Here is a 13,372-nt window from a genome sequence, read left to right on the forward strand (position 1 = left end):
GCTCTTTCCTGCTTGTGTGCTTGGGTCTGAGATATGACATCATAATTCAGGGAGGAGCTACACTGTCACCAGGCTGCCCCTTCAATGGCTGAGATTCATTCATCTGTGCTCATGACGGGCCTAGTTCTGTGTGGATTTGGCTGTGCCGCTGGTGCCTAAAGTACTTGCTCTGGGTGCTCCGCATCTGCTCAGGTCCTACAGCAGTGTGGGTGCAGATAGAGGGTGACTACATATGCCTCTGTGATCGACGTGACGTCTTGCCACCCATGTTATATATGACCAGTATCTAGCATATTATACAGTTCTAAAGTGCATGACCTGACACCAAGGCTGTATAATATACATGACAGTAGAACTATATATGCCAGAGCTATTAAGATGTCTCATATTGTGGCTACATGATATGATGTATTTATTATTCTGGTCTTGGAGTTGTATAACACAGTAGATACCGGGGATAAACTAAAGTGGTGTTGCAAGAATAAAAAGTAACATAGCACTATGGGCAGCATGGAGGCACAGTGCAACACTGAGGTCCAGAGTTGGATTCCCAGCCAAGGCCTACCGGGTGTTCTGTTTTCTTCCACACTATAAAGACATACTTTGTATTCCTTACAGGGCACTACTGACATAATTAGGAATATGCAATTAGGAAAGAGACTTGTTTAGTAAAATGTCTCAAATCGAATATGCGCTGTAACCTGTAGCGATCATTAGAATATTAACTTTGAATAGTCTGACTAAACTGTTAAAAATATGGCATTTCAGAAGAAAAAATAAAAAGGGAGAAGGAAGGGAAGCCGTATTAAAATTAAATAAAAATTATTGTGAAAAAAAAATTAAAATATGGCATTGGATTAGTTGCTATGGGTCACAATGCTATTCATGGTTATTGCCATTAGCTCCAGGTTTTTGGACTTATTTATATTTGATAAGCCAATATCTATAGAGCAATAAATAATAAACATTCTTTGTAAAGAAACAGTGTAAGATCGATGTGCAGTAAAACGCTGAAACGCGCAGTCAATGTGGCACAGTATCTATAGGAACACGTACCGGGACAGGACAGCCAGCAGATCGCTGTTCTTTAAGCAGTCAGATAAATTATCCACTGCCGATTCCAGCGTAAGAAGAACTTCCATAACATAGCCCTGGGAAGGAAACAAATAAAACTTATAATACACAACTGGTGCCTTCAAATTATAACTGAATAAACTGTGGATTGAGTTATGACTTCAATGCTCGTACGCATTAGAATAATGCATCCCTTACTGTAAAGGAAAGGTATTAATAGATTTTGTAGCCCTTCTTCTCCACGGGAGGTTTCTGTCCTCCCTGAGCTCACCTTAGTTGCCCCTGCTTAATAATGTCTCTTACTCAGCATTACCTTAGCCACTGACCCTTGTGAAACATCATTCATTGTATCTCCATTCCCTAACATTTACTCACCCTGTCTATTTCCCAGTTTTCTTTCTCCATCCATGGAACATAAAATATTGGGCAACTGGGCCTCTCAGCACTTTTATACATGACGAGATGATGACAGATCACTGAACTCAAGCACCACACCTGTGCAAAAGCATCTACTTTCAATATACTGTTTATGCCTCACTCCCTCAAGTGATCTTGTGATTATGAAGGTTATCTGTATATTTATCATTGCAGCGACACATCTGACTACAGTACAAGCAATAGCACTGCAATAAGAGTGTTATAGGTCATACCTGAATTTCATCTCCATATTCTCCTATAACCTCCACCAACCTAGAGAGGAGGTCAGACAAGGCATGGGCGGAGAGAGGCTGCTTCAGAGCTCTGAGGATCTGGAAGGACCGACCTGCATAATGTCTGGAAGAGCTGGCAAGAGCGGTCTGCAGAGCCACCTCACTGAGGTGCTGCTCCAAGTGGAATCCTGTGGTAGAAGAACAAAAATTCTCATTTAAAAAATAAAAAAAGGAGTATCATATACAGATACGTTCTTATACATCTTTGCTGCAGTTGCACTAAAAAAACCTCTCTTTGTGCACCAGGTCCTGTGAGAGACTGCTAGCGCTGGGCGTCACGGAAAATCCATCCAAGGCGCAATGCGATGCAACTAGGACGCACCAGCAGACTGTGCTGATTAATTTGATATGTGACACTTGTATATCTGTGTGCACCCAAGTCTCAATCTGTATACGTAGTGCTACAATGTAGCGGCCGCAGCTTTTGTCATTCCATGTTCCGTTGTGCTTCATATACAGACTCAGAAGCAGACAGATATACAAGTGTCACATTAATCAGCACAGTCTGCTGGTGCATCCTAGTCACATCGCATTGCGACGTGGCTGGATTTTTGGTAAAACAAATATGCCTAACGCTAGCAGAGTAGTACGGCTCACTCACGCCAGACAGGTTGTGCTGCTTGGCGTATTGAGGCTAGATGTATGAGGACACATCTGTAATATCATGTTATCCATTTTTGTGTTCTTTACCTTTGAATCTTTCTACTACTCTGATAATTTTTAATGCTCCATCTAGGGTAAATAATGGTCATTCCATGTGTAAATCAGATTTATAATACACAATAATAAATAATTCATTTTACTGGTTCAACTGTTTTTCAAAGATAAAAAAAAATAAAACAATTACAATATGTTGCCCTATGTCAATATGTGATATACAGCCTCATGCACATGCCAACCTACCTAAACAAACATAAAAACAGGAATGCACAGATGTACACCCACACCCACCCACATAGACATACAGACCAGCACACACGTGTACAGCTATTGGAGCAGCCATAAATAGGCACTGGTGAGGTGCTATCATCCCAGCTCTGTTCTCTGTTAGTGGGTGAAGAATCCAACACATGATAGACATATGCAGTTATGTATTGTCCACTACTGCTTATGCCAGCAGGTACATCCATATTGGTTTTAGTAGCAGTCCTCAGTGATCATACCTGTACTAGCCAAAATGTTTGCTTATTCCAGTGCTAAGATGTCCAAGCAGTGACTCTAGCACTGTACCTCCAATAACTGCATACGCGCTGCATACACATATTGTGCTCTCAATAACTACACACTGATACCTGTACTGTGCCCACTGTCACAATCATGGGACTAACATGATAACATAGTAGCAGAATAGTGCACTGGTCTTAAGTGGGTCTAGACCAGTGGTGTCAAACTCGGCCCTTCAGCTGCAGTTGAACTACACATCCCAGCATGCACTGCCAAAGTTTTGCTATTAGGGCATGCTAAAACTGTGACAGGGCATGCTGGGATATGTAGTCCCACAGCAGCTGGAGGGCCAGAGTTTGACACCACTGGTGTAGACTCTAGAGTACTTGAAAATTATGAAGTATCTTATTAGTTGTATTGAGTTTTATTTGTCTCTGCCCATATCTACCAATCAGCTTCTACCTATCATTTATTTTGCTACAGATGTGTCCACATACTGTACATATAGCCTGCTTGTGTGCTGAACAGTCCTTCTGGTCGCGCCATGCTGCGGTGTGACTCGGTAGCACCGAGCGTCTTTTTGTATGAGACATGCCTATGTTCTGCGGCTGCAACTGCATGCGAAATGCTACTTTACAGTGTCACAGTCTATCAAGCATTTCGCATGCAGATACACCCGCAGTCGCACAGAGAATACAGGCATGCCACACATCATTTTAATCAACAGAAGCTTTTTGTGCGTCCTTCCTATTCACTGTGCGAATTAAAACACAATTGAAGGGAAAAAGTCGCATGAAAAGACGCTCAGCGCTACGGAGTCACACGGCGCTCACGGGTTATGTGTAATACGACTCGTAGCGCACAGAGGATAGATGTATGTGGGCACATCTGTATGGCTAACTTCTTAGCATTTTATCTTTAGGAGGCTCAATACATCTCCCCCAAAGTCTCTTCTCTCTTCCTCCTAACTATGAGAGAATGTCTTTAGCTATCGCTGACGATCATTTCCCTTTATTTCTCTCTCTCTCAAGAGTTTAAGCTTCTCCACTTTCTCACAAATATGGCTGCTGCTTCTCTTCTCATCCAAACTGACATCCCCCCACTTCACACGGCCGACACGGGGTGAAAATGTCCTTGTAGTTTCATGGTCCGAATACCCAAAGCCACAGTACGACCTGCCAGCACCACACACTACACACATAACTCATATACAATGCAAATCCGCTTCACATTTCAGACCGCTTCTACAACTGCAAGAGCAGCCAATAAACAGTGCGGTCACTGCCAGGAGTGAAGCTGTACAGGGCAGGGAGGAATGCTGGATCATAGCAGGTCACCGTGCTATTCATACAGCATGTGCATAACTAACTCCCAAATCATGCAGGCAGCTGCCAGTCACTGCCCTATTAATAGAGGGATGAAGTGTAGTAACATATATCATTACAGGAGAGGAAGACATACTACAGGGAACTAACAAACAGCAGTGACAAATCAGAGACGCAATACAGTTGTCACCCCGTGATAACAGAGAGACAAAACACCCCCTTGGTGACGTCACAGATCAGTCTACATTCTCCAAACCAGACTAGTGCACAAAAAGTAGTGTTAACCAAAGCAACCAATCGGAATATAGCGCAGTTTGGAAAATAAAAGCAAACACCTGATTGGTTTCTTCAGGCCATATCGCTAATAGTCCCTTCCACTGTTGTTCATACAGTAGATATCTCTGTATGAAAGAACTACTCTGTGTATTTATGAGGAAAGACATTACCCGACTTCGAGTCCTTAAACACGGACACCACGTGCCGCATGAAGTTGGTGAGCTGATCCGCACTCCTGGAATTCTGGTTTTTGGGTGTGATATCTTCATGGCACCACAGCGGCCCAAAGGCTCTGAAACCATTAGAACACGTTTGCAGAATTTTATTACATTTGAATTGCAGTAAATTGCAGTTTCTATACTGGTAAGATGACATATATGTACAATTTGTCCCTACATTATTGCACAGCAGTGCACTAAAGACAGGCAATAATAATTCCATTTTATTATGTTGTTTTTTTTGCTACAACAAACAGCACTCAAAGGAAAACAAAGTCCAGTACTACATAAACGATGCAGCAGATGGCAGTGTTGAACCATTTGCTTGTAATATCATACCCAAGGAGCTGACCTTTACACACAGAAAAGGAAATTATCAGGTCAAGCATTTGGAGTAATTTGCTGATCAACATGGGTCCTTTTTCTGTGTGTAAGGTTCAACCTGGGTCAAAATTCCCAGGAATTGCCACCCGGGGTGACCCTTTCACACAGAAGAAATAACAGGTTGATCAGAAAGTTACCGGGTCCAAATGCTTGACCCGGGAGTGTGCTTTTCTGTGTGAAGGTGGGTACAGACTGGGACTGGCAAAAAAAACCTGTGCATCAAATGGCGGGTAAAAGCCGTGATTTTGGCTTCTTTCTGTGTGAAAGTGGTATTAGAAGCATTTTTCAGAAAGCAAAGTGTCATCATATAATGTCATACAAATAAATATCAGTTTACATTTACAAAAGAACCCAGGGCGGGATGTACTAAAGGTAAAAATGCATTAAAATCCATGAAAAAACAGTTTTCAGGGGTTTTACCGTACTTCCAGAATGTACTAAGCAATGCATTCCGGTACTTTGTCCCGATAGGTAACACCACCTTCAGGTGGCGTTACCCCATAGAAGCCTATGGGCTTCTTATCGGGATGCTCCAGGCTGGGAGGGATCACCGGTGTCCTTCTGCGCATGCCCGGCAGCATCGCAAAGGACAGCTCTTGTCGGGAGTGTTGTCCTTTGCGAAATTCTTGGTACATACCGCGGTAATGAATGGCGGTATGTACCTGAAGTCAGGGGGTACCGCATCATGGAAGCAATACTTAGTACATCCTGTCCCTAGTCTTTATTAGAATATCATGTTCTTGAAAATTCAAAAATAGCATTTGTATGCAAAGATACTTATGAAATGGGAGCTAATACAGTATGAATAATAATAAATCAAAGACCTAGAGCAGGATGACACGTGTTGGTGAAGGGTCGGTTGCCAGATCCAGTGCTGTCTGATTAGTGTCCTATTACTGCTACTAACCAGGACCTGATCAACTGCAGTGGTGTTTGCATGGACTGGAAGCTTTATTACATCATATTCCTGGTAGGCACTCTGGTATCTGTATTTTAGGATTTATGTATGTTTGATATGTTTTCTTATATATTGTCCTAATCACGTGGATATGCTGATAAATGGCAATTCACTATAATTTTTGTTGCAATAGTTCCACTGAACTCCTGGGAATCTGTAAGACATCACCACAAGGACATTGGGCGGGATGTACTAAGCATCACATCCGCAATGCGGTACATCCCGGCTCTCTTTGGGTACATACCGCTCACGCGCAGAAGGAGGGGAGGGGGTGATGGTCGGATCCCTCTCAGAGAAAGCTTCCCGGTAAGAAGCCCATAGGCTTCTATTGGGTAACGCCCACCGGATCGAAGCACTGGAATGCATCGCATTCTACAGCTTAGTACATATGAAAAATGCGGTAAAACCCCAGTTTCTGGGGTTTTACTGCATTTTCAGCTTAATACATCCCAGCCACTCTGAAAAAGAAGCAGAATTTTTTTTTTTAAATTAGCAACTTTATGCTTATTATTTGTGTTTATCAACATCATACAGCGCATCAGAATATGAAAGACACTTAGGGGCAAATTTACTAAGATGGGAGTTCTATTTAAGAAGTGATGTTGCCCATAGCAACCAATCAGATTCTACTTCTCATTTATCTAGCACCTTCTAGAAGATAATACCTGGAATCTGATTGGTTGCTATGGGCAACATCACTTCTTAATAGAACTCCCATCTTAGTAAAGAGACTCCTTAGTGCTTACATTGCATGTTATGCTGTGCAAAAAGAGAACGTACAAGAACCTAAATAAGCAGCCAGACAAAACGACTGTGTGTGACAGGCCTTCATTATTTCTCTCCACATCATGTTATTTTTGGACTCACCAGCTCTCAGTCTGCCATAGTGATTGCCACGCTTTATCCCTTGATGTGAAGCTTATTATTGCTATCTATTATCCTTTTGTAAACTCGTCCAAGGGCAAGACAATCTGACTTTTGGATGTACAATTCTCTGTCTGCTCGAGAACATATCAAATGTATTGTTTTCTTTTTATTCCTGTGTGGTTCCAGATATTCACACAAGATATGTACAGGGAAGACATTCCACTTACTACGCCCACTGCTATTATCACCTCAGTGGGGAAACAACAGCTTTGTATAACTTTTTATTTTATTGCACTGTTGCGGTTCACGGAGGTACACTATAAGGAGAATACTGGTATTTACCACGTTACCTCCAGGCTTCTACTAATGATTCTAAGGTAATCACAGTCACATGGGTTATGATGGAGTGAGCAGAGAGGCTTTGGAATCCCACTGAGCTCTGTCTATACTGTGACATTTGCCTATTCCCCCTTTCTGCTACAACATGACTTGCTGAGAGCTGTGAGCTTGTGTCTGTGTAGCAGACTGACTGTGTCTGGCAACCTTTTTTGTTTGCCAAACACAAATATTTTGAAAAGTAGATAATGATTTGTAGGAGGTTAGCTATGAGAAATCAAATACATGCTAATAAGGTACTTAAACTGCTATTAATTTTTTTTTTATCTATGTGGGAATGTTGCTTTAATATGTTGATCCTATAATAATTCACACTGGGCACAAACGTAGCCCCATGGCAGCTAGGGAATGAGAACAAGAACTAATTATATCAGTTGCGCGCACATGGACGAAGTTCGCCAGTGCAGACGGTGCGCACTATTCGTTAAATGGGTGTTAACCATGCAAGTGCACAGAACTGTTCTGTCTTGTGGGAGTGTCGTATTCATGTCTGCCAGCTTCCATGGTTGATCGTGGCATGTGGGCGGATATTGGACACCTGTTTCAATGGATCCATTATACGCAGCATGGAACTGGTGCAAGTCCAGATACTAATGATAATGGTTGAAAAAACAGTGGGCGGGATCGGTTTCCACATGGATGGATTTTAAGTACACATAGGTGGTTTTCTTGCATTAGGAAGTATGAAGACTATATCGGCTGAATGGAACGCATCCACATCAAAATAAAGTCCATAGCTTGTAGTAAACGACTAAGGGGCATATTCAATTAGCCGCGAAAAGTAGGATAAGTTTCGCCTTCCGGACTTTCCGCCTACATCGCCTGTTTTTGGAGAAAATACTTCTCGTGCGCGCGGCTACTTTTCGCCCTATTCAATTCCAAAGGACATGAAAACGTGGCCCGGCGAAACTCAAACAGTCTAAAAAGTGCTGTCAAATTTGGGGAAATCAGCCTGACACCCCCCAAAAGATGCACTAACATTGGGAATCACTATGGATACCCCCGAATAGCCCTGCTGAAGGTATTTGGGGTACTTAAATGCTCTCAATAGCTTCTAATTTGTGTCTTTGCACAAGTGGTGAAAAATAGCATTTAGGAGGTTTTTTTGGAGAAAATAACTAGTCCCAGCAAATTTGGGATACATGAAAATGGGTGCAAACTTATTTTAAAGTTACTAAAGTGAAGTTTTAAAAAAAACTTTTAAAAAATCCACCTGCCGCAACCACCTGCAATCTTAAAAACACCTGGGGCATACCTGGGGGCCCCCCTGGAGTCTATTTCGCTAGTTTTTAAGTTTGCCCCCTAACTTTAAAAAGTCAATGGAATTGAATATGGGGATAAGTTTTTGCCTGGCGAAATGACGTCACCGGCGAAAACTTTTCACGGAAAACGGCTTATAGCAGCTAATTAAATATGCACCTAAAGCTGGTTATTACAGTGATCGCATGGAAGCAGTTCTAAGAGTGGGCAGTCTTCCCTGCAATAACGGGAAGCAAGCAGATTGCTTAGGGGTCACTCAGCCCATGAATACCACCTTCTGCTGCACTGACCGTCTGTTCCCCACCTGCCCCTGTAAAGACCAGTATTCACAATTTGCCACCAGGTATGTGCACAACCCTTATAATATTTCTGGTGTTGCTGACCCTGAAATGAAATGGACCAGCGCTAATGCACATTTTATAAATGTTCATTCCTTTTACTTGTCTGATTCACATATGTTTTAACTCTGTGATCACAGAGCAGCATCCAGGCTTCCCTCTATCTGTCCTGAAGGCTTCATACGCTCTCTATGTTGTTTATCGTGGTCTAACTTACTGTCATTACCTACGAGATTTGCGCTGTGACCTTGCGCGTCAATAATCCACAGATATCACTTCATATTTTGCCAAATATAATCGGAACAATTATAAATGACAAATTGCTGCAATCACCCATTAGTTCTGTGCTAGCTATGTGATGTGCATGAAAGATCGGGGAAATTATCATCATAGCTTTTCAGTTAACATTACATGAAACCTGAATGATCTTTATTGCCCATACTTTATTATTTAAATACATTATTATTCATGAGGAGGGATGATACAAATGTATAGTCAAATATTTTTGCATTAAAATACACTTTTTAAAAAAAGTTATTACCAACTTTGGAGCTGCGGGCCACTGCGATTGCCCCATTCAAGACACCATTTTCTAATTGAACAGAATAAAAGCTTGTGGTGCGTGATTTTGGGGGTCTTAATTCACGTATAACAGAATCAGTCCCATAGGGGGGTATTCAAGGGTTTACCCCGCTCGCGAGTCCCCGTAGTCAGACTGAACCTTGCAGCTCATGTAGCTGCGAGGTAAAGTCCACGGAAATAAAACACCAAATAGGGCTCGCACGCGGGGAAAAACACAGTGTACGTGGAATCAGTGTGTTTCCGAGCGTGAGTCCCGGGTTTTCGGCATGGTAAAAAGGCTATTTAATGAACAGCCTTTTCCCTGCGCCATGGCCGGCAATTAGTCACAGGGTAACCCCTGAGGATAATTGAATACCCCCCTAAATGTTCAGATTTCTTCTGCATCTTTTTCCAGACTCAATAAAGATCTTTTCATCTTATGGGTCTTGTTCGTAAATTATATCTTCTAAACCAGAGCTATTGAACTTGCGTTACTTCAAATGCTGTGGAACTACACATCCCAGCATGCTCTGTCACAGTTTTAGCATGCCCTAATAGCAAAGCTATGGCAGGGCATGCTGGGATGTATAGTTCCACAGCAGTCGCAGGGCTGCATGTTGAATACTCCTGTTCTAAGCAATCAGATTTTACCACGATAATAAATCTTCTTTCACTTAACTTTCAAAACTGAATTGGAACAAACAGAACACAGTGCTGCTCATAGTTACACAAGCTCCGATAACACTGATTTCCTATCGCACCAGACCCATCAAAAATGTGTTTATCTACAACTAGTCTGCTCCTTCCACGTCGCTCACCTGGTGGTCAGAAATTCAATTAACTTGTTGGCTTTTTCATCTGTCTCAGCTGACGTTTCAACATCCTCAATCTCCTGGCTGATCTGTGGGATGTTCCCGCTACTTCCTCCCAGACTGATACTGGAGGAGGTTGAGCTGGAGCTCAGGCCGGAGTCTGGCACTGGAGACGACTGGTGCTCCCACAGAAAGTCAAAGCCTCCTGAATCAGATAAAACAGGAATGCGCTCAATCAAGTCTCTCTCTGCAGCACGCACACAGGCGTTTCTGATGCCTCATCCCGGGCAGGTGTTTTGCTCCGTTTGTTTGTAAGATACGGATGTGTCAGTCTGTGCATTCAGTCTATACATTATGATTTAAATCACTGTATAATGTTATGCAACTGGGTCTGTATAATTTAGCTGGCTTTGGGGCCCATTTATCAAAGGGAATTTGAGGTAAATTCCCAGAAAACACCAGTTTTTGGGGGTTTACCTCAAATACTAAGTATCCCCCGGATGTATGAAGGAGGGACAGCAACAGGTATCTCCGATATGTACAGCGATCCCTCCATTGCCGCTGGCAGCCGCCTCCCCTATAGGTTTCTATGGGGGATGCAATGCTGCGAAATGTATCAATATCGGGAATGCAAAGCACTCCCGATATTGGCCCCAGCAGCTGACGCCATCTGAAGATATGGGCGCCGCTCATGTGCAGTCCGCATGTGCCGGATCATACATTGCGCCGCTATGATCGCATTTTGCAATGCGATCATGGGCGGTACTGCATGCCCTGATCGCATTGCAAAATGCGAACATTAATAAATGGGCCCCTTTATGTGTCTGACAACTGTGCTGCGCAGTATCGCTGGCCATGGAGAAAGTTTGCACTGATTCGCTAGTACAGGTGTTTACTGTATAAGGGGCCCCCACCCCAGTTTCTGGCCATTGTTTAAGCTGGCCACAAACCAACTCTATTTACCAAGGAGCCTAAGTACCTGCGTAGGGGTATTCCGATGGGCAGGACGACTGCACAGTCAGTGTTTTGGCTTCGTTCACTTCTCGTGCATGGAGGAGGACAGAAGCTATGGCAGAGAAATTGCTGTTACAGGACAGAGCGATCAGAAGGTGCAGGAGAAGCCGTCTGCTGTGTTCAAAAACCTCCGGTCGGTAATGGTCCAAACCTAAGTCAGACAAATATGATGGAGTTGTAAACAAATACACATCATCTTATGTCATATCCATGACATCATCTTACGATTATAAACAATACTTATATTTTTACTATATACTACCTTTTATATATCCTTTGCCCAAAGTTTGTATAGTGCTCATACAGATTGTAGAAGAGTCATGGAACAAACAAAGGTCATTGAGAGCGACACATGACAGAGAAAGAACAGTGCATGGATTATAGTTTGCACACATGCTGTGTTATTTATTTATTAACAGTTATTTATATAGCGCACACATATTCCGCAGCACTTTACAGAGAATATCTTACCATTCACATCTGTCCCTGCCCCAGTGGAGCTTACAATCTATATTCCCTACCACATGCACACACATAGACACTGGGGTCAATTTGTGTGGGGAGCCAATTAACCTACCAGTATATTTTTGGACTGTGGGAGGAAACCTGAGTACCCGGAGGAAACCCACGCAAGCACAGGGAGAATATACAAACTCCACACAGTTATGGCCATAGTGGGAATCGAACCCATGACCTCAGTGCTGTGGAGCTGTGTTACAAGCTCCAACATCCATGTCTGCAAACACGACAGCAAGAATGAGCCATGTTCTGCACTCAGAGCCTAGATGTCACATAAGATGTCCATGTGCTGGGTTGACCACTTGTTCTAAATGCATTAAAATGTCATCAGTGATCAAACACTAGTTGCTTTCTCTTCCAACAAAAGGGTTTTATAATGATCCCATATACAACTACTGGACCGCCTATAATGACTGAGGCAGATCATCTTTTCTTTAACAGTGTAGCTGTTGCAAAAACAATAAATAAAATCCTATTAGTCCGAAACCACAAATTATGGTCAGCTGTAAAGACTAGGGTAAGATTTCATTCCCAGGTGTATTTGTTACTTCATCCTATAATCTGCACTAGTAAGATGCAAGGATAATAAACAATAGGACACGTGAACAAAGAAATAGATAGAGGTAAGTGTTGATTTATAGGAGTGAGGTATGAAGATACTTGTTCAATTTTGTGGGGGGGTATTAAAGACTGGAGAGAGAGAAAATTGTGAGAGAGAAAGCACTAACCAATCAGCTTCTAACTTACATTTAACAAGCTGTGTTTGAAGAACAACAGGAGATGATTGGTTAATACTTTTTCTCGCACAATTTTATCTCTCATCAAACTTTAGTACATAGACCCCCTAGGTGTGAAGGTTGGTATTAAATATATCACTACTAGCATGTTATTTACACAGAAAAGAAACCTCAACATACAGATCAGTCACCCAATTCTGTGAGGACAGGTACAGTAAAGGGCAGTGGCGGCCTGGGCTGGGGGGGCAGGGTGCCAACTGCCCCCCGGGCCGTTACAATTTTACAGCTTTGGGACCGCTTGTTGGCCAGGAGACAGGAAGAAGTAGCTACCCGGCTGCTCCAAGTCGGCCTCCTCTCCTAGGGTTGTCAGTGGCTCAAGTGCCACCCGTCGGGACTGGTGGTGCTCGGGAATCCCACAGCGTGGGCCGGCCGGCGCCAATGACGGCACTGTTACCAGTCGGTCCCGCTGTCCACTTCCTGAAGGCTTTGTCTTGTCCATTCAGTATAGTGAAGGGGTGGGCAAAATATGGCCCGCGAGCCAATCCTTCTTGGCCCGCTGCGTCCCACCACTGCACAATGACAAGCAGTCCGACCAGCCGCTTGTCATTGTGCTACAGCACCTCCGGACCGCGGCTGCTAGAGATGGCTAGTGAGTGAGTGTCTCAACACACTGACTCGAATCATTCAGATGAGTGAATGATTCGAGTCACTCAGTGTTTGGTGAGCCAAGACACCCACCTCCCCTAGCCTCTCTGTCAC

The 13,372-nt window shown here is 43.1% G+C and overlaps 1 protein-coding gene across 7 annotated transcripts in view; it reads right to left on the reverse strand.

Annotated features, from left to right (window-relative positions):
• FRY (FRY microtubule binding protein) overlaps window positions 1-13,372 on the reverse strand; it is a 345,271-nt gene that overhangs the window by 59,627 nt on the left and 272,272 nt on the right. For all 7 annotated transcript variants that reach the window (XM_088460246.1, XM_088460245.1, XM_088460242.1 and 4 more), the window contains exons 39-43: window positions 11,323-11,508; window positions 10,350-10,548; window positions 4,720-4,841; window positions 1,725-1,912; window positions 1,057-1,151 (exon numbers count right to left, since the gene is read on the reverse strand). In XM_088460246.1, the coding sequence (XP_088316372.1) occupies window positions 1,057-1,151; window positions 1,725-1,912; window positions 4,720-4,841; window positions 10,350-10,548; window positions 11,323-11,508 (790 nt within the window). The remainder of the gene's footprint in view (window positions 1-1,056; window positions 1,152-1,724; window positions 1,913-4,719; window positions 4,842-10,349; window positions 10,549-11,322; window positions 11,509-13,372) is intronic.

The sequence above is a fragment of the Taudactylus pleione genome, unplaced genomic scaffold (assembly GCF_031769625.1).
Source record: "Taudactylus pleione unplaced genomic scaffold, aTauple2 ptg000043l, whole genome shotgun sequence".
NCBI classification, from domain to species: Eukaryota; Metazoa; Chordata; class Amphibia; order Anura; family Myobatrachidae; genus Taudactylus; species Taudactylus pleione.